This window comes from Delphinapterus leucas, chromosome 13, assembly GCF_059928025.1.
Source record: "Delphinapterus leucas isolate spDelLeu-1000000601 "Yukka" chromosome 13, BTC_Dleu_Yukka2, whole genome shotgun sequence".
NCBI classification, from domain to species: domain Eukaryota; kingdom Metazoa; phylum Chordata; class Mammalia; order Artiodactyla; family Monodontidae; genus Delphinapterus; species Delphinapterus leucas.
In genome coordinates, this window is record NC_143141.1 from 74,347,153 (window position 1) to 74,370,724 (window position 23,572).

General features: G+C 45.2%; 1 protein-coding gene across 4 annotated transcripts in view; it reads left to right on the forward strand.

Annotated features, from left to right (window-relative positions):
* KIF3C (kinesin family member 3C) overlaps positions 1–15,186 on the forward strand; it is a 33,664-nt gene extending 18,478 nt beyond the window's left edge. Inside the window, exons 3-8 of one of the 4 annotated variants that reach the window (XM_022574268.3) lie at positions 478–600; positions 1,969–2,087; positions 2,560–2,676; positions 13,184–13,292; positions 13,471–13,643; positions 13,883–15,186. In XM_022574268.3, coding sequence (XP_022429976.1) covers positions 478–600; positions 1,969–2,087; positions 2,560–2,676; positions 13,184–13,292; positions 13,471–13,643; positions 13,883–13,976 — 735 coding nt within the window. In that variant the 3' untranslated portion in view covers positions 13,977–15,186. Of the gene's footprint in view, positions 1–477; positions 601–1,968; positions 2,088–2,559; positions 2,677–13,183; positions 13,293–13,409; positions 13,644–13,882 lie in introns of those variants that run through there. The other 3 variants (XM_022574269.3, XM_089923388.1, XM_089923389.1) reach the window with 3 other exon arrangements.
* The last annotated feature ends 8,386 nt before the right edge of the window (positions 15,187–23,572 follow it).

The window sequence follows — 23,572 nt, forward strand, 5'->3', positions numbered from 1 at the left end:
CCCAGGTGGTGGCTCTCCATGAGGACAGCCTCCGTAAGGCACCTGGTACTAATTTCTGGGCCTTCCACAAAGGTGTGAATTCTTTGCCAACTGCAGGACTGTGTCCTAAATCATCAAGAACCACAGTTTGTTCGTCTTACCAATCAATTGTGATACTACGTGGGAGAGGCTGAGGCAGCTGGAAAGCCAATATCTGGGCATCGGTATACGGGGTCGACACCCCTGGAATGCCCCAGCTGTTAGGGCTGAGGTCTCCTTCCATAGGGGGTAGTGCCTTGGCAAAAGCGTGGCCATATGAGCTGAGAAGAAGGTTCAGAGAGGCTCCATTGAGGATGGGGTGGGAGCAATGGATGTGAGCCATGGGGTGCTCCCTGCTGCCTCCTGGCGCCCGTGGTCATGACGAAGCCAGGTTCCGTGAGAGGCAGAGCTCCCCAGTACGTGCTGCCCCGCTGAGTCCTGCGCCCTGCCTTGGCCTAGAAACGCCGCGAACGGGAAATACAGCAGGAGATGATGCTCCGAGACGAGGAGACCATGGAGCTCCGGGGCACCTACACGTCCCTGCAGCAGGAGGTGGAGGTCAAAACCAAGAAACTCAAGAAGGTGAGATGCCACACAGAACTGGGTCAAGGTGTGTAAGGGCCTGGCAGCCTCTGCCCGAGACGTCACCTGCCCAAGGGGCGTGTGCTTTAGCGACCCCTCCCCACTTTGCTTGGACTGCTGACCCCCTGAGTTACACTCCGTGGGTGCTGGGTGAGGAGCGGGGGGGAGGCGGGGGTCTGGGTGGGGTGGGATAGAGCCTTTCCTCCTGGGCCAGGAGGGGCTGGACAGGCTGGGAACACTTTTACTTCCACTCTCAGGGTTGCCATCCTCGTGGTCCTGGGTAACTTCCCCCTTTACTCTGGTGTCACCAGTGAGTCACAGTTTGGATAACCAGGCACAGAGCAGGCCAGGGGAGTGGTGGGGAAACCTGAGGAGACTTGAGCCTGGGAGCGCTCAGAGAGGGAGCACAGGGCTCTCCAGGGATGAGAATGTTGGCCGCCAGGACCCTGCAAGGTCCATGGCCAGGGAAAGGCGTGTGCATGAGCTGAGGGCCTAGGGCAGGAAGCGGCAAATTCCAGTCTGGATTCTGGGAAGAACCTGAAGAGCCCTTAGATTGCTGAGGTGGCTGCCCCAGAGCAGGCCAGGCAGAGGCCCAGCTCCAGTGGCAGTTTCCAGGGACACCTTTCAGTGGGTTGGGAGTGGGACAGGAAGGTTGGAGCTGCCCTCCACACCCCTACTTTTTTTTTTTTTTTTCTGTACACGGGCCTCTCACTGTTGTGGCCTCTCCCGTTCAGACTCCGGACGCGCAGGCTCAGCGGCCATGGCTCACGGGCCCAGCCGCTCCGCGGCATGTGGGATCTTCCCGGACCAGGGCATGAACCCGTGTCCCCTGCATTGGCAGGTGGATTCTCAACCACTGCGCCACCAGGGAAGCCCCACACCCCTACTTTTGAGAGCCGCTGGAGAGGCAGGAGTAGGATGGGTCACCTTGCAAACTGGCTGTGGCTCCCTTCCTTCCCTGAGCCCTGGACGGCAGTCCTGATACTTGCATCCTGATTCCGGCTCTTCTGTTACCTCGTTGTATAACCTTAAGCAAGTCTGTGCCTGAGTTTCCTCACGTATAAAAGGGGTTGTTGGATCAGAAGTTCCCTCGCATCCCTTCAGATTTGAACATTGCACGATGTGGACAGGAGCTGAGAGAGCAGGTTAACAGGCCACAGTGTGGGAGGGACAGGGCAGCCTTTAGAATAACCCATTCCGATGGATGGTGGGGCAGGAGGGAGCTTCAGAGGTGGGCCCTGGGCTCATCCTGGACCGAGCTGGTGGACCCTGAGCCTGCAGCTGTCGGGACCCAGGCTGGGTGAGCGGAGTGGAGTCACATTGGTTGCCACACTGCACGGCCTCTGAGCTGCACCTGTCCCCACCCAGCTCTACGCCAAGCTGCAGGCGGTGAAGGCGGAGATTCAGGACCAGCACGATGAGTACATCCGCGTGCGGCAGGACCTAGAAGAGGCACAGAATGAGCAGACCCGGGAGCTCAAGCTCAAGTAGGGCCCCTCCTCTATCCATCTGGGGCTCTCACAGCCATCCCTCAGGCCCTGGGCCTCTCCCTGACAGGCTCCTCTCTTTCCTGAAGGCTTCATTCCAACTGTCTCCTCACCCATGTCCATGTACCTTAGGAACAGAGTGTGTCTGAGGGATGGGGGAGGGGCCCATTGGAGTTCCCTCTACCTCCTGTTTCCTCCTTCCTCTCCTCGGCCTGCATTTGATGCACCCCACAAAGTGCATGCCGGGTGCTGCCCAGAAGTAACTCCTAAGGCCCTGAGTCTATAATCTTTGCATTAGAAACTGTGATTTTCAAGCTCTATTATTTCTCTAGGGATTCCCTCCCCCCGACTTTTTGGTTTTTCCACCTTCTCTGTTCCCTCTGCCTCTTTGCTTCTTTTTTCTCATCCTTCAACCTTCATATACACTGTGCGGTCTCACGTGGCCCCCTGTCTACCTCATTCCTCCTCCCAGGTACCTAATCATCGAGAACTTCATCCCCCCTGAGGAGAAGAACAAGATCATGAACCGGCTTTTCCTGGACTGCGAGGAGGAGCAATGGAAGTTCCAGCCCCTCATGCCCGGTGGAGCGTGAGTCTTTCACCAGCTGTCTGGGCCTAGGGACTTGCCAGCTCGCCCCAGGCCCGGGGTAGCCAGGGCCCTGGGGGAGACGGACATTTTAGTGGATTGGGGAGGGCTGGGAAGGATGCAGATGGAGGATGGGCTTCCCAGGACCTAATGTTGGGGTCTCCATGAAGGAAGGAGTGTCAAGTACAGTGTCTCATTGGTCTGGGATGCAGAAAATACTAGCTGGCTAACATTTGGCCAGTCTGGTGAGTATTCATTTGTCAGATGCCAAAAACAGCAACAACAGATAATATTGCCAAGCACTAACTATGTATTGGACACTGTAGGAGACTCTGCAGATGGAAGGTAAATCAGACACAGTCAGAGCTCACAGTCCAGTGGGGAATACAGAAAAGTAATCAGATCAAGAAATGAGAGAGATGTGAGGTCCTTGTAGCCTCACTCAGCTGGGTGATTCAGCATTTCCACCTGTTTCCACATCCTAGCTCTTAGGTAACAGAGCTAAGTGCATTTAGCTCTGGGTGTGCCTTTCCCTCTGCTGGTGACCATGAAGAACAAGACTGGATATTCAAACCCAGCAGAGTGACTACCTCACCCAGCTGGACCACTGTCCCTTCATTGACAATCTGTGTACAGAGGTGTTCAGGAGGCCTGACACCAATGCACTTCCCTAGAGATTCTTTGCTCTATCTATCCTAGGAATATTAACGCCAAGATAGGGCAGGAGTCTCCCCAAAGCTGGGGTGGGAAGCTAGCTGTAGAGGTCTACAGCTTCTCACTGGAGCAGCAGATGCCTACTTAATTTGTCTACTTTCTGAAGGGCTGATCCTACACAAGGCAACACTACACAAGTTTGTAAGTGGCAAGTTCATGAGTAAAGGACTTTTCAATGGCATCAGTTTGGATTTAAATCCACCTTTCCAATCTAAGTGGAGGCCTGCAGTAGTACGTCATCTAATGCAGAAGTTCTCCACCCTGGCTGCAACTAGAATCACCTGTGAGCTGGGCTCCAGAGGGTCTGATTTAGAGGGTCTTGCGTGGATCCCAGGGCTTAAGAAAAATTTTTTTCAAGGCTTCCAGCTGATTCTGCAGGAAGCTAGGTTCAAAAACTACTACTCCAGCACCATCTGCTGGAGGAAGACGCTGGTGAGGCTTCTGCTTTGTAGAGTTATTTTGTGCTTACAGAGTTCTTGAGTTTAAAGTTTGTAGGTGGAGGAATTTCTTTACATTGGATAGAGATGGGATGAGAGACGCTCTGAGAAGGCGTGTGTTTTTAAAAAATTTTTAATTTCGAAAAGCAAGAATAGTACAAAGAATTCCCATATCCCCTTCACCCAAACTCCCCGGTTGTTAGCATCTTGCCACATCTTGCTTTATTAATCCCCTCCCGTCAACCATTTGAGATTAAGTTGCAGACAGTCAACCCTTTACCCATATTTCCTAAGAGTGAGGACATTCTCTTACATAACCACAGTACAGTGATCAGATTCAGGAAATTCTGTTACCTCAATAATGTCCTTTACAGCAATTCCCCCACCGGCTCACCTGCGATGGTGCATTGCATTTAATTGTCATGCCTCTTCCATCTCCTTTAATCTGGAACTGAGAATGGATCTTGATTTGAGTTTTGAAAATTTCATGCTTCAGAGGAGTTTATTCATTTCTCAAAACATTGTCCCTGCAGTTTTTACTTGACCCCCTAAGCACACGATCCAGACTCCAAAGCGTGGTGGGTGCTTTGCCTGAAGCTAAGATAAGCTTTCTGCTTAACGTTTATGAATTTCCATTCTTTGTTCTGTTTTTTTTTAAGTTTAGTTTCTTCCTTTTACTCGAATAACTTTTAAATTAAAAAACCTTTTAAATAACTTCTTTCTTTTTTTTTTTTGCAAAAATAAAATGGTTTGCATACACTGAAAAACCATTCACAGATTTTTAAAAATAAAACAGCTATCTTAAAATAGCACATGTTAAATAATTTTTAGAGTAGATACCAGTAACAACTTTTTTCTTTTTCTTTTTGTGGTACGCAGGCCTCTCACTGTTGTGGCCTCTCCCGTTGCGGAGCACAGGCTCCGGACGCGCAGGCTCAGCAGCCATGGCTCACGGGCCCAGCTGCTCCGCGGCATGTGGGATCTTCCCGGACCGGGGCACGAACCTGTGTCCCCTGCATCAGCAGGTGGACTCTCAACCACTGCGCCACCAGGGAAGCCCAGTAACAACTTTTAAAAAGAAAGAAGTCCTCCAAAATATAGATTGGTATCTTTGCTTACTGTTGAGCTATTGCCTTTCCTAGCCTCTTATCCCTCTCTTTGCTTTAAAGGAGAATTTGTGCTCTTTACATGTTCTTTTCTAGGCCTCAGAACCAGAACCTTTCTGGGCGGAGGGAGTTGCCTGTGATGTTCTTTTCCCACCTTTCCCTTCTCTTCTGATTCCCCCCACCATCCTTCTTGCTCTTGGAAAGTAATGCAAAGAGAGAAAGATTCAGTGTTTTCTTTGCCATTAGGAATCCTAAGAATTCGGCTCTTTCCTCAAAAGCTGCTTGTGGGTAATTCCCTGGTGGTCCAGTGGTTGGGATTCCACACTTGCACTGCAGGGAGCACGGGTTTCATTCCTAGTCAGGGAATTAAGATCCCGCATGCCACGAGGAGGCCAAAACAACAAAGAAACAAATAAACAAGCAAAAAAACAAACAAAAAAAAAACGGGCTCAAAGCAGGCAGTGGACTTTAGCTTACGCTATAGTGTTTTCTTTCCCATAACTCTTCAGGAAGAACTGGTCTCGACATACATACCCCTTTGACTTAAATCTGCACACAGTTGCTCCCCAGCCTGCATTTGTACATCTCTATTAGCAGTGCTTCTAACTAGATCCCAAATAGACTGTGTTCCCTTAAAATTTTATATTAAAATTGTAAGGATATAAATACATTTACAAGCTTTTTCAAAATTATGGTTAAGTATATTCACAACTTAAACATGCTGTTTTATACAGAATATATATGTACCTCCTCAGAATACAGAGAGTATATATTTTGTGTAGAAAATATCAAAATATATCTGGGTAAAGGGTCAAAGGTATTAAGGCAATTGTGACATCCCAGTGTTCTCCACTGTGCTTAAATACGGTTGATATAAACAGGTATTATAGATTTCTTTAAGAAAAATTCCAATAAATAAATTACTTCAAAAAGACATTAATAAATACCAGGTAGTCAACTACATGCTATTCTGAATTACTACTAAGATTATTTTCTTTTTCCTAATGTCACTTGTCCATTGTCTGATAACTGCAATAAATAATATTTATCTCAGAACTTAAAAAAAAAAAATCACAAAAATACAAAAGAAAAGTAATAATAGGGCATCCCTGACGGTGCAGTGGTTAAGAATCCACCTGCCAATGCAGAGGACACGAGTTTGAGCCCTGGTCTGGGAAGATCCCACATGCCGCGGAACAACTAAGCCCGTGCGCCACAACTACTGAGCCTGTGCTCTAGAGCCCACGAGCACAAGTACTGAGTCCGTATGCCACAACTACTGAAGCCCGCTCGCCTAGAGCCCGTGCTCCGCAACAATAGGAGCCACCACAATGAGAAGCCCACGTACTACAAAGAAGAGTAGCCCTCGCTCGCCACAACTAGAGAAAGCCCACACGCAGCAACGAAGGCCCAACACAGCCAAAAATAGATAAATAAATAAATAAATTACAAAAAAAAAAAGAAAAGTAATAATAGATCTAGGAAGTTTTTATACAAAACAAATTTTTAAAATTACTTTCTACTGGGACTTCCCTGGCAGTCCAGTGGTTAAGACTCCAGGCTTCTACTGCAGAGGGCACGGGTTTGATCCCTGGTGTGGGAACTAAGATCCCACATGCCGCACGGTGCAGCCAAAAATCCTCAAGCTCTGACAGCTCAATAAATTCATTTTTAAATAAATTCAATCTCAATAAATTCATTTTTTAAAAAATTACTTTTGTATAGCAGCAGTTGGTGGTTAAAATAAAGTAAAAACAATTCCCTCCTAATTGGAATTCCCAAGCATGATAGTGACTCAGCAACAGAGAGCCCCAGGGTAGCATCACAGTGTAAGAATCACTGGCCTGGATCTCTGAGATCTTTTGCCCCAAGCCCCTCCTTTCATAGCGGAAGGCTGAGGGTGGGCAGGTCCTTGGACGCAGCTTCCCGCATTTCAGGGAGCCCTGTGGACTGAGACTGTAGAACAAGCTGCCTCTCTGGGAGGATTGGGTCCCACTGTTTGCAACATAACTTAATCAGGGCTGAAAAACCTCTTTCTTCCCAAAGCATATTTAACTAATCAAGGCATTGTCCCATTTGCTCAATTCAAGTGTGGAATATTTTGCTTCAGTTTGGCCTGTGGTGTGTTGGGGATTAGAACACTGAAGGCTGCTCAAAAGGAGAGGAAAAAAGCATTGTTGGAAAGAAATTACCTAAAGTCATACCGTCCCTTTAGAAAGCTTTTGTTGGAAAAATGTTTCCCCTCTTCCACTAGCTGCAAGCATTTACCCTACACACTCTTCCCCGAGCCTCTCTTTAAAACAAGGAGTTATTGTCGGGGAGCTCTTGAAACACACTCTGTATCAACTTATTCTGGATGTCTATCCCTTTTTCTTTTTTCTCCACTATCTCTAGGCCACTGCTAGTTGATGCACAATAACTTCAGGTGAGGTCCCTTCCACAACCACAAACACTTTTGTGTTAAAGTTACTTTGCAAAACACATTTCTGCAGCCAGCTCTAACCACAACTATTTTACAAATATGACCTTTTATTTTTGGTTACTCATCATGGACCTTATTTTTAATTGTGTTTATACAAAACTGTCTTCTAAGGGTTGTATATTTGGCAATGTCTGTAGCCCATGGTTTACAGTTCACAAAATTCTATTCGTAACTTTAGCCACTTGCCTTTTGCAATCCCTGCTATCCTAGATTCTTTTCAAAGTATCATGGTGCAGTAGAAAGAGACTGGATTTTGGATTTAGAACGTTCTGAATTCTAGTCCCTGCTCTGCCTTGAGAAGGTTTTTTTTAACCTCTCTGAACCCAAGTTCAGATAAAAGTCGGGATAAAAAAAAAAAAAAATCCCTGCAGGATTATCAAGATTGAAGTGAGATAGTGTGTGTGGTGCGTGTTGGAGGTGGGGTGGAGGGTGTTCCAGGCCAGTACCTGGCACAGAGAAGATGATCCATAAATGGCTGCAACAGTACCAGTAAGCCAGTATGATAATTGTGGGCACTCCAGAGAAACCAATTTGCCATCATGCCTTACAAGTGCCATAGAAGGACAGTTTGGTTTGTTGCTTTTGTTCTAGATTTTGATCTTTAAATCAGGCTGCCTCCAAATTTAGAGAGAGAGCAGAGCATTCCTTGCTCTAAATAGAATCAGGATAGAAAGTTAAACTGGTTTCCTTACAGAGGCAAAGTTTACCTCAGTCAGAACATGCTCAGCTCTGAGTTGAGTCCCTAGATTCATTCACAGGCCTGTGACAGCTGAAAAAGAATCTGAAACAGGGAGAAGTTTTTGCCTGCCCAGGCAGGCCGTGTGCTGTGTGAAGGGGAACTGAGAAGAAGAGTGGGATTTCAGACATGCAGGGGGATGCTACAAGGTGGACAGCTCACTTGCAGGGAAGGAGGGATCCAATCACGGAGAAAAGTCAGATTTGCTGTGTCAGGTGCTTGTAAAGGACCGAGAAGGAAAACACACCCTATGATGCTGGCTGCCGGTTTTCAGAACAGGAGGGGAGAAAGGTGGTGAGCAGACAGAGCTGGTAATGAGATTGGGGTCAGCCTCTGAGATGGGACTGAGAGAGAACTTTTTAATATTAAGAGGAAAATATACATAATCTCGTGATAGAAGCTATGTGGAGGGAGGGTCGTAAGAGAACTCTGAGGATCTACGACGCACAGGATAGCTGTTGTGGGTTTCTTTCAAGAGGGGTGGATACTTGCAGAGCCAGGCCTCCACTCTAGGCTGTCAGCCACAACCTGCTTACTACAGACGGATCAATCATGGAAAGTAGGCCTGAGGCAGAGGAGAGAGTAGATGGGAAGCTTGGTGTCCCAATTACAGACTCCCCTCCCCCACCCCCTTCTTCCCACCTGCCACCCAGAATAGCCCTGGCATCTTTATTGGGTCAGGCTGCCAATTCACCCTGATCCACTGCTCTGCTCACCCAGCCCTGTCCCCCTGTGCTGTTCCCAGAGCCTGCAGCCTTCAAGGCACACTCAGGCCCAGGCTGTTCTGTGTGCGCTCCCGAAAGACAGCGTGGCATCCTAAAAAGAGTATTTGGGAAGAATCCATTCCGAGTCTCTTCCTAATTGTACGATCTTGGACACAAAGGCGCTTTCGCTTTTCTGAGCCTCATCTCCTTGTCTGCCCTGCCTGCACCTCAGGAGGTTGTAAAGTTCAAATGGGATGCACAGATGCACCTTACAAATGATAAGTTGTTATTTTACTGATTCTCCCGCTCCCCTCCCCCGGTGCTGCCACCTCTCCACACGCACAGCCCGCCCACCTTCCAGAGGGTCTATAGCAGCAGAGCCAGCTGGGGCTTCTACAGCCTCATCTTCCTTGTTTTCATCTATGAAGAGGGGTCGGCGGGGACCCTAAGTGGGATCCAGCACTCTTTTATATACACTTGGTAAAAAAAAAACCCTGGGAATGTGGTTCTTGTTACTCTCTGTGGCAGAAGGCGGGCATTGTTCCGTCGGCGCCTGCACGGCTTGTTCTCCTATTCAAGGACAGAATGTCCTATCTCTGAATTACTCAGCCTGTTTCTTCTCTTCTGTTTTCTGTCTGCCTTTTGGCTTTTTTCGTTGCTCATCTGTATCCCTGTTTGAAATTAGCGAGTGGAATTGAGAATTGATAATCATCACAGCTGCCACGTGTTGAGCCCTTGCGGTGAACTGTGCTAAGTGCTTATCTTGTTTAATCTCAGCAATTCTGTAGGATATCGATGAGATGTCTGAGGCTCAGAGATACTAAGCTGCTTCCCAAGGTAACAAAGTTGTAAGGGGCAGAGCCAACATTCAAACTCAGATCTACCTCACTCCAAACCCTGTATTATGTTCTTTAGTGGAAATAACTTGTTTTCTTTCCTATCTTTGTTTTGAATAATACAATACCTCACACTCATTAAGTTGCTGAGAGTAAAAAGTCTTAACATACCATGAGTTGGCCAGGATATAGAGCAATGGGAACTTTCTCGTAGGTATATAGCCACTTTGAAAAGCAATTTGGCAATTTGGTGAAGCTGAAAATGCACATCGGAACCATTCCGGTCCTGGGTATATACCCCAGGGAAACTTGAATATGTACTTCTAGATACCTACACAGAACTCTTCACAACAGCACTGTGTTAAATAAAAGGGAGAGAGAGAAAAAAAAAAGAGAAAAAAAAGAAAGGGAGAGAGAAAAAGGAATTGACCTAGATGTCTATCAACAAGAGAATATATTAAAAAAATAAATATATATATAACATATATAAAATGCTATATTGAAACCTTAAGATAGTCAATATAGTTAAACTTTAATCATCTAATCTAGAGCAGCATGGATAAATATAAAAGACATGTTTGTTGGACACAAAACAATATAGTATGTATACCATACAGTATAAAACTTAGGCATACAGATACCATATATATTGTTTATGAATAGCCACATATATAAATAAGTATAAAAATATGCCTGACATTGATAAACACAAAACTCAAGAGAGTGATTAATTCTGGAGAAGGAAAGTGATGGAGTCTTAAAAACTGTGTCTACATTTTATTTCTTAAAGATTTGGTGTTAAGTATAATAAAATGTTAAGATTTGACAATGCTGGATGATAGGCGAACAGATATATATTATTTTCCATGCTTTTCTGAGTATTTGAAATAATTTATTAGATATAAGATTAACAATACATTGTAAAAAATTTAGATATTGCAGAAAGGCATAAAGGTAATAAAAATGACCCATAATCACTCCATCCAAAGACAATCATTGTTAACATTTTGTTGAATATCCAGACTTTTTTCTAAGCATCCACGCACGTACACACACTCCTATAAAAACAAAACAAAAAAAGTCATCTTTTTATCTGCTTTTTTATTTAATATGTTGTGGAAACCTTTTCATGTCTACACAGAGCCATAAGACGATTTAAATGACTACATACTATTCCTTCACTTGGCTGAATAATAAACTGGTCCCTATTGGTGCACATTTGGGTTGTTTCTAATTGTTTGCATTTGTAAATAATATTGCAGCAAACATCTCTGCTTATAAATTGTCCCTATCTCTGATTATTTCCTTAGGGAAATTCCTAGGACTGGGAATTTGGGTCAAAGAATATGCACTTTTTAAAAGCCAAGCCTGGGAGTTCCCTGGTGGTCTAGTGGTTAGGGTTCAGTGCCTTCAGCACTCAGTCCCTGGTCGGGGAACTGAGATCCTGCAGACCACGATACACGGCCAAAAAAACAAACAAAAAAAGCCAAGCCTGAGTTTTGTATGTTTTATAAATGATACCTTTATTGAGATGTAATTCACATATCATAAAATTCACCATTTTAAAGGGTATAATTCAGTGGATTTTAGTATATTCACAGAGTTGTATAACATTACCACTATCTAATTCCAGAACATTTTCATCACTCCAGAAAGAAACCCCAAACCCATTAGCTGTCACTCCTCATTCTCCCCAGTGTCCCCATCCCTAGGAAACCACCAATCTACTTTCTGTCACTACGGACTTGCCTATTCCAGATACTTGATATAAATGGAATCGTATCACATGTGGTCTTTGGTGTCTGCCTTCTTTCACTTGGCAAAATGTTTCCAAGTTTCATCCACCTTGTAGCATGCATCAGTCCTTCATTCCTTTTTGTTGCCAAATAATATTCCATTCTATGATATTCCACATTTTGTTTGTTTATTCATAAGTCAGTGGTCATTGGGGTTATTTCTACTTTTTGGCTTTTATGAATAATGCCTCTATGAACATTTATATACAAGTTTTTGTGTGGGCGTGATTTCAATTCTCTTGATTATATGTATCTAGTAGTGGAAGTACTAGGTCACATGGCAACTCTATGTTTAACTTTTTGAAAAACTGCCAAACCGTTTCCAAAGTGACTGCATCATTTTATATTCCCAACAATGCGTGAAGTTTCCGATTTCTCTATATCTTCACCGACATGTGCTCTTTTCTGTCTTCTTTGATTATAGTCATCCTAGTGGCTGTGAAGTGGTATCTCATTATGGTTTTGATTCACATTTCCATAATGACTAATAATGTTGAGCTTTCCCTGTGCTTATTGGCCATTTGTATATTTTCTTTGGAGAAATGGCTGCCCAGATCCTTTGTCCATTTTTAAACAGGGTTATTTGTCTTTTTATTCTTGATCTGTAAGTGTTACTTATATATTCTAGATACAAGTCCTTTATCACATTTATGAGTTGCAAGTAATTTCTCCCATTTTGAAGATTGTTATTTCACTTTTTTTATGATGTCCCTTGAAGCACAGAAGTTTTTAGTTTTCAATGAAGTCCTATTTATTTTTTCTTTGGTTGCTTGGGCTTTTGATGTCATATCTAAGAAACCATTGCCTAATCTAAGGTCATGAAGATTTACTCCTTTGTTTTATTCTAAGAGTTTTATAGTTTTAGCTCCTACATTTAAGTCTATGATTAATTTTGAGTTAGTTTTTTATATATGGTACAAGGGAAGGGTCCAACTTCATTTTCTTGTGTGTGGATATCCAGTTGTCCCTGTAGCATTTGCTGAAGAGACTGTTCACTCCCTGTTGAATGGTCTTGGTACCCTTATAGAGAATCAATTGACTGAAAATATTGGGCTGGCCAAAGAGTTCGTTCGGCTCTTTCAGTAACATCTTATGGAAAAACCTGAACCAACTTTTTGGCCCACCCAATATGAGGGTTTATTTCTAGATTCTCAATTCTATTCCATTGGTCCATATGTCGGTCCTTCTGCCAGTATCATACAGCCTTGATTACTATAGCTTTGAAATAAGTTTTGAAACTGGGAAATGTGAATCCTCTACTTTTGTTATTTTTCAAGATGGTTTTGGCTAGTTTGGAACACCTGCAGTTCAAGCCTGAGTTTCTAATCATTTTATTGTGTTAAATCCTATGAAGGAAAATGAAAAGCAGAACCACTAATTGATGGTTTTATATAGTGTGTGAAGTCAGTCTACGAGTCTGACAGCTAAAAATAAGATTGGATTTCCTTTCTTTTTTCCAGCCTTTAGTCAAACCTTTTCACTGTGGAAAATAATTGAAGCAACAAGAGTGGAGAAATATGTGTCTCTTTGTGTTATACTATTTTGAGTTGTCAGGTTGTATTAGAGCAAAGAAAAGAAAATTCCAGAACCTGCAGTCTGCAGGGCCTACTGACTACCTGAATGGTGCTTAACCCATCATGATATCATTTTCCCTTTGTGTTCGGAGGAAATAGATTTAAATATAGCCTCTTCCCTACAGCAGTAACAGCCAAATGAAGAAGCGGCCAACATCTGCAGTGGGCTACAAGAGGCCTATCAGCCAGTATGCTCGGGTTGCCATGGCAATGGGGTCACACCCCAGGTATAGGGTAAGAAGCTGGGAAGTAGAAGGGGGGAGGGGAGAGAGCGCCCAAGGGAGGTGATGCTCACAACCTCTGCTTCCTCTACCTGCCTCATCACCCTTGCTACTCCCGTTATTTCCCAAGTGCCCAGAAGATGCAGGCATCAGGGCCAGTGCTCACGTCTGGCCTGATATTCCCACCACAGGCCGAGAACATCATGTTTCTGGAGTTGGATGTGTCCCCTCCAGCGGTCTTTGAGATGGAATTCTCTCATGATCAAGAACAAGACCCCCGTGCATTACACATGGAGAGACTCATGCGGTTGGACAGCTTTCTGGAAAGACCTTCCACATCTAAAGTCCGAAAGTCCAGATCCTGGTCAGTACCATCACGGTCAGAGTGGGCAGTAGACTTAGAAGGCATGGTAACCCCATGGGCTGGTTGAGGCTGAGGAGGGTTTGGGTTGTACCCAAAGGGCATGAAGGGAGAGTGAAAACTGGGGCTGTGGGAGCCAACTTCCTACAGCGAGAGGATGAGGGAAAGAAAAGTCCTCACTTTTCTGTTTCCTGCACTTCCCCACCCTCCGCTCTCGCCCACCTCATCCCCTTCCCCTGCAGGTGCCAGAGTCCTCAGCGGCCTCCACCTTCCATTGCACACGCCTCGCTGGCCTCCGCTGCTCTGCTCCCCACGACAGCGCTAGACCACGAGTGACAACCTTCAGTCGGGCTGCCCATCCCCCAGACCCCAGGGACGGGGCAGCCAACCCTGGATCATCTCGCCTGACGCTCGGTGTGCGTGCGTGCGTGCGTGCGTGTGTGTGTGCGCATGTGCATATGTGTGCGGGGCGAGAATCTGGCAGACCGTGCCGCTGCTGGCTCTTAGCCTCCTTTATTTAATTAATGTTATTTATTCGTGGAGCTCAGTTCTTCTGGGAGAGGTGCCCTCACCTGAGCTTGCCATGGTCGCCGCACAACCTCCTCGTCTCCTGACTTTAGACCCCCCGCCCCAATCAGACCTCATGCTCCTCCCTGTCAGTTGCCCCCAGAAGGGAGGGCGGCAGGGCCTGAGAAGAGAGTGCTTTTTCTACCCAGCGCGCTCCGTAATCTCCCATCTCCTCCTGCACTGCCGGTAAGCAGCTCCTGAGCACTTTCTGGGACTAGAAAAATGCTAGGTGTCCACCGAGGCCAAGAGACGTCCATCCTGGTGGTGTTGAGCCTGTGCTTCCGGTGGACAGAGACCGCTCTCCACTTTCTGGGTCGCAAACAACCTGTTTCGGTTTCTTGGGCTCCTTTTCAAGGACTCCAGTGACCTCAGCCACACGGTCCATGCTTTTCAGCTTTGGCAAGAGCTCGTGGCTTCCCAAACTCTGCTTCCTGCCCACCTTCCCAACACGTGGATGCGAATTGTGAACCCACCGGTTGCTGCCTCCTTGGGACCTTCAGGAAATGGAACAGTAATAGAGACAATGTGGACAGTCATCGAGGGACGGCCCTTTGTTTCTGTCCCCTCGGAGAACTAACCTTGGCCAACAAGCAATCAGGCCAGCTCCCCATCTTCGAGATGCTGCTCCTTCCTGCTTTCATCATTTTCCTTGCGGCTGCCTGGATCCCCGTTCACAGTGGAAGGGATCAGTATCCTTCTCCCTCTGGCTAAACAAAGGTACCACAGAATCTGTTGCTTTTCCCCCTCACTGAGCACAGGAGATGGAGGCCCAGGCGCAACCTGCCAACTCTGCCTGTTACCCCTGTTTCTGAATCACGTTTGTTGGGCACTGTTTTGTTGACAAGACTGACCCTTTCTTCAGCATTGTGCAAATTGGTCCCTAGGGAAGTACTCCTCACTTTCCTTTGTGACAACCCGGTATGTCTCCAGGTATCTCGAGTAAATTTCTACCAAAAAAAGAGAGATTAATTTTCATTGACTTACCTTTTAATTGTATATTTTAGTGGAAGGGTAAAGAGGTAATCATGAATGAAAACATGTGGTTTGGGATTTCAAAACGACCTGATAATGGAGTCTCCAGTTCCTAGAACATGAGGAGTTTTGTCACTGGGGGAAAGGCACGAAACTGACATGAAATTGGGGGCGTGGGAGGTGGCGGTAGGGGCCGACTACCTGGTTTTTCTCTTTCTGTCAGGAACTGAAAGCTTCTTGCACAGTTCAAGTTCTACTCTAAGGACCAAGCTATGGTTTAGTTTAATTCAGTGATGCTGTCATCGCTGCTGTAACTACGGGACCAGGTAGCTGGGCCACTCAGTTGCCCCTTGCTTCTGTCCTTCAAGGAAATAACATTTCTCATCAGAGCCCAGGAGATTATTTGAGACTCAGGATTCAGATCAGAGCTTCGGCTGTGGCTGGGACAAGACCAGTGTGTAGAAATTTCCCAGGGGGCCTGGGCACAGAGGGACCTCCAGTCCTGCGCTGAGCAGCCTCTCCCACTGACCTCTTTCTCATTTGTGGATGAAGCCGCACGTGTTAGCCCCGTTCATCACCTGGACACATCGACTCTGCATTGTCTGGTCACTTGACCCTCACAGTCTTATAGCACAATATACCCAACTTCTTCACCCCCAGTCTGAGGGCTGGGCCCAAGGTGTGGTCAGAGGAGGAGCTCCTGCCTGCAGTTTTGTGTACGTGTGTATGTGTGTGCGTGTTTGTGTGTGTGTTTACCTCCACGGGGGACACTCTACACTCAGTGTAAGATATGCTGGGAACAGGGCCACCGGGGTGGCTGGATCTCAGTCTCTCTGTCTCTCTCTCTCTTCTTTTCCTTTTGATGTATCAAACACTTGGTTGACAAAGTAAGGGCCTTGATTAGGACCAAATTTCCGTGTCTGTTGCTATGGTCTTTATTTAGGACAACAGTTAACAGTGCTGTGGCCCATTCTTGTCACTCTATACACATGACGGTACAGGACATATGTAATATATAAATATATATATAAAACGTTACCCTCTGTCTTCTCGGCTTAGGATGAGATCTCTCTGTTGAGCTGAAATGCACCTGCAGCTCAGTGCTGCCAGCAGCCTGCAGGCTCCAGCCCTGTTCTAATTAACGCAGTCGATAATAAAGGAATGAGTATCGTTACAGAGTTGGTTGCCTGCCTTCTCTTCCCTCTGACTCTTTCTACTTCTCTTTTTATGTTCTCCCTTCTCTCTCTTCCTTGTTTTTTCCAAGAGGTGTTCAAGAGTATTTGGAGCCCAGCTGCAGTGATCAGCACCTGGGAAAAGAACTGGCTGCTTAATAAAAGGGGCTCCGTCTGAGCATCAAGGCGGAGGGGGCAGGGCTCAGGCTCCAGTCTGAAGTCTGTGCCCGAGCTGTGGCAGCAGCGGTTCGTGTTCTAAGCTAGCGGTCCCCTCCCAGTTAATTCTGAGCTATTAGCAGATTTCAGAACTGCCTGTCCAGATTAGCTGTCAGTATCATTTAACAGCTGTGCCCCTTCTGCTCCTCCCTCCATTTATCAGCCAAGAGAGATTACAACAGGCAATAATGTGTGTAAAGCACATCGATATGACTGGCACATGGTAGGTGCTGAATTAAAATAATTCAAGACTAGCTTCCCCTTATCCTGTCTTCCCAGGGCCTCTTTCCCTCCCTCTGGGTTCTAGTTGTCGGCTCCCTGTAGCGTGGAAGTCTTACAGGAAATGAGAAGTAGTTGCTGCTAAAAAACACGAAGCCCAAGGAATTCCCTGGCAGTCCAGTTGTTAGGACTCGGCGCTTCCACTGCCAGGGGTCCGGGTTCGATCCCTGGTCAGGGAACTAAGATCCCACAAGCTGCGTGCTGCGGCCAAAAACAAACAAACAAACACGAGGCCCTGACTCCTGGGAGAGCACTGAGGTTAGCCTGGTGCGCAGGGCATGGCCGCGTGCCCATTGTGGCACTGACGCTTCTCCTGGAGGGGCCTCCCGCCTCTGTGTCAGCTCCAGCCCTGAGATCCAAAGGGGTTCCAGGGCTCTGCTGCTTGAGGGATTTGCCAGGTGTTGTTAGGTACTTTACACACCCATAGTCGTTTAATCCTCCCAGGTGGGAATGGTTGTCACTGGTTTACTGATGAAATTTAGGGAAATTAACTAACTTGGCTAAAGACGTAGGGCTAGTGATGAAGCTGGACTTCCAGACTCTAAAGCCTGTATTTTTTGATTCTGTGCCTCTAGTGCACCTGCGCCTCAGGACTGATAGGCACCTACATGTTCTACAAGTAGTGCAAGCCAGGGACAGAAGGGCAGAGTGGTGGGAATAAAACCAAATCACCCTTAATCACCCTTAACCTTGAGGTCCTATTTTAATACCACTCATTCCTCCCGTTAGCCGTGGGCTCACTTGTGTGGCTGAGATAGGCGGTTCTAGAGTTCCACGGACCAGCCAGGGGTCTGGAACTCACCCTTGGCTGGGGTCCCCTTGCTTGTCAATATGGCAACTGCCGTATTTCTCTTCTTCCTCCAAGCCTGGGCACCTGACCTCCAGAGTTACTTCTTTCTGTTTTCAGACGCCTAGGTCTGGGTGTGTGTTAGTTAGAACTCTTGGCCACTACTAAAGATTCGCTTAAGTTGGCCTGAACGAAATAAGGACACAGAAGCATGCTGTGGACACCATGGGCAAGGACAGAACCAGTTCTCAGGAACGACCTAGTGCCAGGGACTCAGACCCCACAAAGACCCTCTCTATCTCACTGTACTTTCTGTGTGGAGTTCATGCTGTTTCCTCAGCTGCTCCAGTCTGTGACTTAGAATATACGCCTGCCAGCAGCTCTCTGTTTACATGACTCAGTCATTCGGAGAGACTTAGAAGTCCCAGTGCCAACTTCATGGGGATGTGATTCCAATTCAGTGGTTTGGGTTAGATGGGTGGGAACATGGTATATGAACAAGACCTCCAAGAATCCTACTGCAGTACCCATGTGTACATGGGGTGGTGATGGTGGAAATAAAGATATTCCTCAAAAAAGTTGATGGGGGTAGCAGTTGGGGTGGAGTGTGCTCTGGGAAGTCAACAAAACAGATGTTCACAACCAGTGTATTCATCACCCAGGATGGCTTAAGAAAAATTTGCTCTGGGCTCATCCTTTCTTTCTGGCCACTTTTCTTATAACAGATCACCTGCACCAAAAATACCACCCTCAGAGGTTCTGCTTTATTAGATCCAGGATAGATCCATGAGGTGGACACTGCAAGTTGCCTTTCCAATATCCATTTTTCCCTTCCTCCTTACTTACAAAATAATTTTGTTCAAGGAGGGCAGTGCACCCAACTAAAAATACTCATATTCCCAGACTCCCTTGCACCAGTGGGTGGCCATGGGGCATGGTTTTGGCTGAGGAGATGCAAGTAGAAGTTGGCTAGGGATTTCTGGAAATGTTTTTGCTTTTCCTATTATAGATATCACCCATTTCTCCTCTTCCCATATCCTCTTCCTGCCCAGAATTCAAATGCACCTCCTGAAGTACATTCTTTCATTGAACAAATATTTACTGAGCACCTGTTACCTGTATATTCCAAGTACTGTTCTAAGTGCTGGGAATACAGCAGTGAATAGAACAGACAGAAGCCCCTGTCTTCACAGTGCTTAATTTTAGGGTGGGGAGAAAAACATTAAACAAAAAAAAACTATTGCAGGGTCAGATGACAATGTGAATGGCCAAGAAAAATAAAGCAGAGAAGGGAGACGGGGAGTTCTAGGTACTGATGGTGGTGGTGATGGAAAGGGATTGGGGGGTTGTAGTCACCCCCTTATTAGTCACTTACTAAGAAGATGACATTGGAGCAAAGTCCTGAAGGAGGTAAGGAAGTGGACTCCAGGAGAGGGAAAGCAAATGCAAACTTCATGGGTGAGAGTATGTCAGGCTTGTTCAAAGAGCAGCAGCCATATTGCAACCCTGAGGCAACAAGCATAACACGTAAAGGTTGATGGAGTGGAGAGACCGTGAGTCCCAAGTCCCCGGCAGGGTTTGCGCTGCTGCATCACTTCTAGACTTCTAATGGTGCCAGACAAACTCCCAGGGGTTTAAGTCAGTGTTAGGGGGGACTTGCCAGGAATCTGCATGTGAAATGGGATTTGCCAGGAACCTGAAGGTGATTCCAATGAACACTCACTCAAGTATGAGAATCTTAGTTGCAGCCATTTGTGATTTTGTGTCATACTCCTTTGGGCCTGCCCTTCAAGCACCGGCACTGGGGCCACCTGCTTGTGTAAACACCAGGACTGCCCTCGAGGGTGGTAGAGGCAGAGGGCACAGAGCCACTGGAGGGCACCTCGGAGCCCCTGTGTTCAACCACAAGTCCTTTCTTTACAACTGGCCCGGGGGAGGCTGCTACCTTGTTTGGTCTAGAAAACCAAAGGGATTATTTGTTAACATCCAAAGCTCCCATTTTGCAATAAGAAAAAGTAGACCCAGAAAAAGAAAGTGATTTCCAGAAAGTCACACAAATGGTGTGCAAGCTGGGCCTGGAGAGCATAAGGACTTATTTGCTAGACACACTCGTTATGTTTTTTTGTTGTGTGTTTATTTTATTTGGTTTTTAAAAAATAATTTAAAACTCACAGAAAAGTTGTGGGTATCACACTAAGAATTACCATGTACTCTTAGCCCATAGACCTCATTTAAGTTTTGCCAACTGACCCTAGAATGACCTTTATAGCAAAAGGATTCAATCCAGGATCATGTGTTGTATTTAGTTATCATGTCTCTTTAGTCTCCTATCTAGAAGAATTCCTCAGTCCATTCTTGACCTTTATGCCGCCTTTAATATTCTTTAATATTACAGGCCAGTTAATTTGTAGACTGTCCCTCGATTCAGGTTTGTCTGATGTCTCCCATGATTAGATTCAGGTGATGCACAGAAGTGATGCTGTCGTCCTTTTACTGTATCCCATTAGGTGGAACATGATGACATGGCTTTGTCCTATTACTGGTGATGTTAAGTTTGACCATTTATTTATTTATTTATTTATTGAAGTGCCTTTTTAGAAAAAATTTCATTTATTTATTTATTTTTGTCTGTATTGGGTCTTTGTTGCTGCGTGTGGGCTTTCTCTAGCTACGGTGAGCGGCGCTACTCTGTTGCGGTGTGCGGGCTTCTCGTTGCAGTGGCTTCTCTTGTTGCGGAGCATGGCCTCTAGGCACGCAGACTTCAGTAGTTGTGGCATGCGGGCTCAGTAGTTGTGGCTCACGGGCTCTAGAGCACAGGCTCAGTAGTTGGCGGCGCTTGGGCTTAGTTGCTCTGCAGCATGTGGGATCTTCCCGGACCAGGGCTCGAACCTGTGTCCCCTGCATTGGCAGGCAGATTCTTAACCACTGATCCACCAGGGAAGTCCCAGTTTGATCGTTTATTAAGGTGGTGTCTGCCAGGCTTCTCTATTGTAAAGTAGTCACTCTTTATCCATTTGTAATTTTCTTTTTAACATCTTTATTGGAGTATAATTGCTTTACAGTGTTGTGTTAGTTTCTGCTGTATATCCATGAGTAATTAATAAGCATCTTGTGAGGGGATATTGTGAAATTATGTAATATTCCACTCCTCTAAATTTTACCCATGGTTTTAATGTCCATTGATAATTTCCTCCTTGAATTAATTATTCCTGTATGGTTGCCAAACAGTGGCTTTTGACTTCCATTATTTTTCTTACATTTATTAGTTGGCATTAACTTGTTAGAAGCTGCTTTCTCTTCTCCTTATCTCTTTGTTTATTTATATCAATATGGACTCATGGATTCTTATTATATTCAGTGGGTTGTAATCCATTATTACTATGATTTGTTTTGACACTCAAATTATCCCAGATTTGATCAGTGGCAGTGCCTTCAAGCTGGCTTCTGTGTTCTTTTGAAATGTTCCCATTATTTTTTGAATACATTCTTACTTTCTGGCACAGAAAGATATTCCAGACTTATCACAAGAGTCCTGATTCCTTTTAATGGAGAATGGTACACTTATTTCTAATGGCAGTCTCTACTCCCAGGAGTTCTCAATGGACAGAGCTTGAATTAAAAAAAAAAAATATATATATATATATATATATATATATACAGTATATACAAAGTTACACATACACACACACTTTACAATTGAATTGAGTTTGCGTCTGAGTTCACACTGATTCCCCCAATTCCAACCAACATCTAGAGTTCCTGTTTTTCATCTTTATAACTCTTTTCTCTGACAGTTGAGAAACCTGGCTCCCACTAACCTCAATATACTGTATTTACTTATTTGCCCAATTCCCTTGTTTGTGGCCAATTTCTTGACCCACACAGGGCTGCCACCCTGCTCAGCTGTCTTCCTCACATGAGCGCCAACATCTCCACCAGGCCGTGGTCTGCACAGCCATGCCTAATGATGTAATTACTAAGGAGGGAGGAAACAAAGGAGGGAACTGGGAAGTGAGGGGTGGGGAAGGAGACATGATATTTGAAGCAAAAACACTCCCATTATTTTATATCCCTCTCTGTGTGCTGCAGCAAATCTAGAAAAGGACAAGATGATGAGAAAAGAAAGGATGTGAACTGTCCCTACTCTAGGGGTTTGCAAATTGAATAGTCAGGGAGAAATTCTTTCTGAATGCTAAGAGCGGAAACACCCAGTGTGCTCACCACCCAGGCTCACGGTGCACACATCTGGCTTCCACCTGGGGCTGGTCCTCACTGGTGCATTGGCTGTAGCATGCCCATCTCCCGTGTGCCCCTAGGCAAGTCATCCAACTCCCTGGTTCATCTAAATGATGACCTTTCCCCACCCCACCCCCTCACCAGCACTTACTCATGATAAGAGGCGCTCCAGAATTTACAAAGAATAAAGAGCCCTATAAATGTAATGGGTTATTATTATAGTTGTGTCGGGATATCAGATCAGCTGCCTAAATGGAGATCCCAAATAACTGGGGCTTAAACAAAACAGAAGTTTCATTACTCTCTCGTATATTAACATGGCTATACGTGGACCACGGCTGGTTTGCTGACTGATAGGGCTGTTCCATGGGATTAGAGACCTACACTCCTACCTTGTTGATCCAACATCTTTAGAGTGTTGTCCTTGTCCACAGGGCCAAGATACTCATCACTACATCTTCGCCCAGGTACCCAGGAAGGGAGAAAAGGAGGAGTAGAGGGCATGCCCTGTTCCTTAATGTGAACCTGGAAGTTGCATAATCCCATTGGCCAGAACTTTCTCACACCTACCTTCAAGGTCGAATCTTTGTCTTTATTCTGAGTGGCTAATAATCAGAGGTTTTATTAGGGCACAGCTGTATGAATTGGCTCTGTTTCTGGTCACAAGGTAATCCCTGTATTTTCTGGGCTCCTCATATAATGACCTCTGCAAAGTCCAGATGTGTCTCTGCCACAGACAGCAGAGCCAAGATTTGCAGGACTTGGGCCTTATACAATTTTGGAGAGAGGAAGGATAACTCTTACCAAGAAAAAGAGAGAAAATAATGAAACAAAATTAGGTATGGGAGTGAATACGTAGAATGAGAAAATAAATCACAAATTACACAATTTAGAAGCTGACAAATACCACAACATCACAAATATTATTTAAATACCTGACAGACCTCTCTAAAACTTCTCCCCTGCATTTTCCGACTGTGCACTTTTTGGATGTGTCTGAATACAACAATAATTTTATGCTATTTTCTAGCCAAAAAAAACAGAAACATAATTCAGTCTTTCTTTTAAAATGGTTGACTAAAATTTTTTATATTATTGAGAGTTTAGGAAAGTTTCTTTCTGCTTCAATTCATTATTGGTAATGTCATATAAATTTTTAGAATTATGATTAACTTTGGGAAAACCTCTATAAAATTTCTTTCATATATGCACTAGAGGATCTCAGGGCATTTCAAGTTATTCGTGTGTGTGTGCAATAACTAATCTTAGATACTGTTTGAAATAATAATGCTCATTAACCAGTTTGTTGACAATGTCCTAATTGTAATGGCTTATTATTAATTTTTTATATCTTCATAAGTCAGCATTTGGGGGGATGCAGAAAACATACAACATACACACAGATGTACTAGCTCTTTTAGTACTACAAGACTGTGCCCGTAAACACAAGAATTCCTATAAATTCTCTTTTGCACGAGTTCCATCAAAGAGAGGGAAAAAATGAATGGTGTGTTTGTGATTATATGCACTATGTCATGTACATTCCTGACAGAAGGGAACTTCCATGTTGATCAGGGACTGATGAGAACCAAACAGGCCACTTACACTGTTTTGCATGTCTGGCAACTGCAAGAGTTTTCTACAGACCAGCTTTTGGCTTTGTAAATTTCAGACCTTGTCTCTCCTTCGCTACCCACCAACGT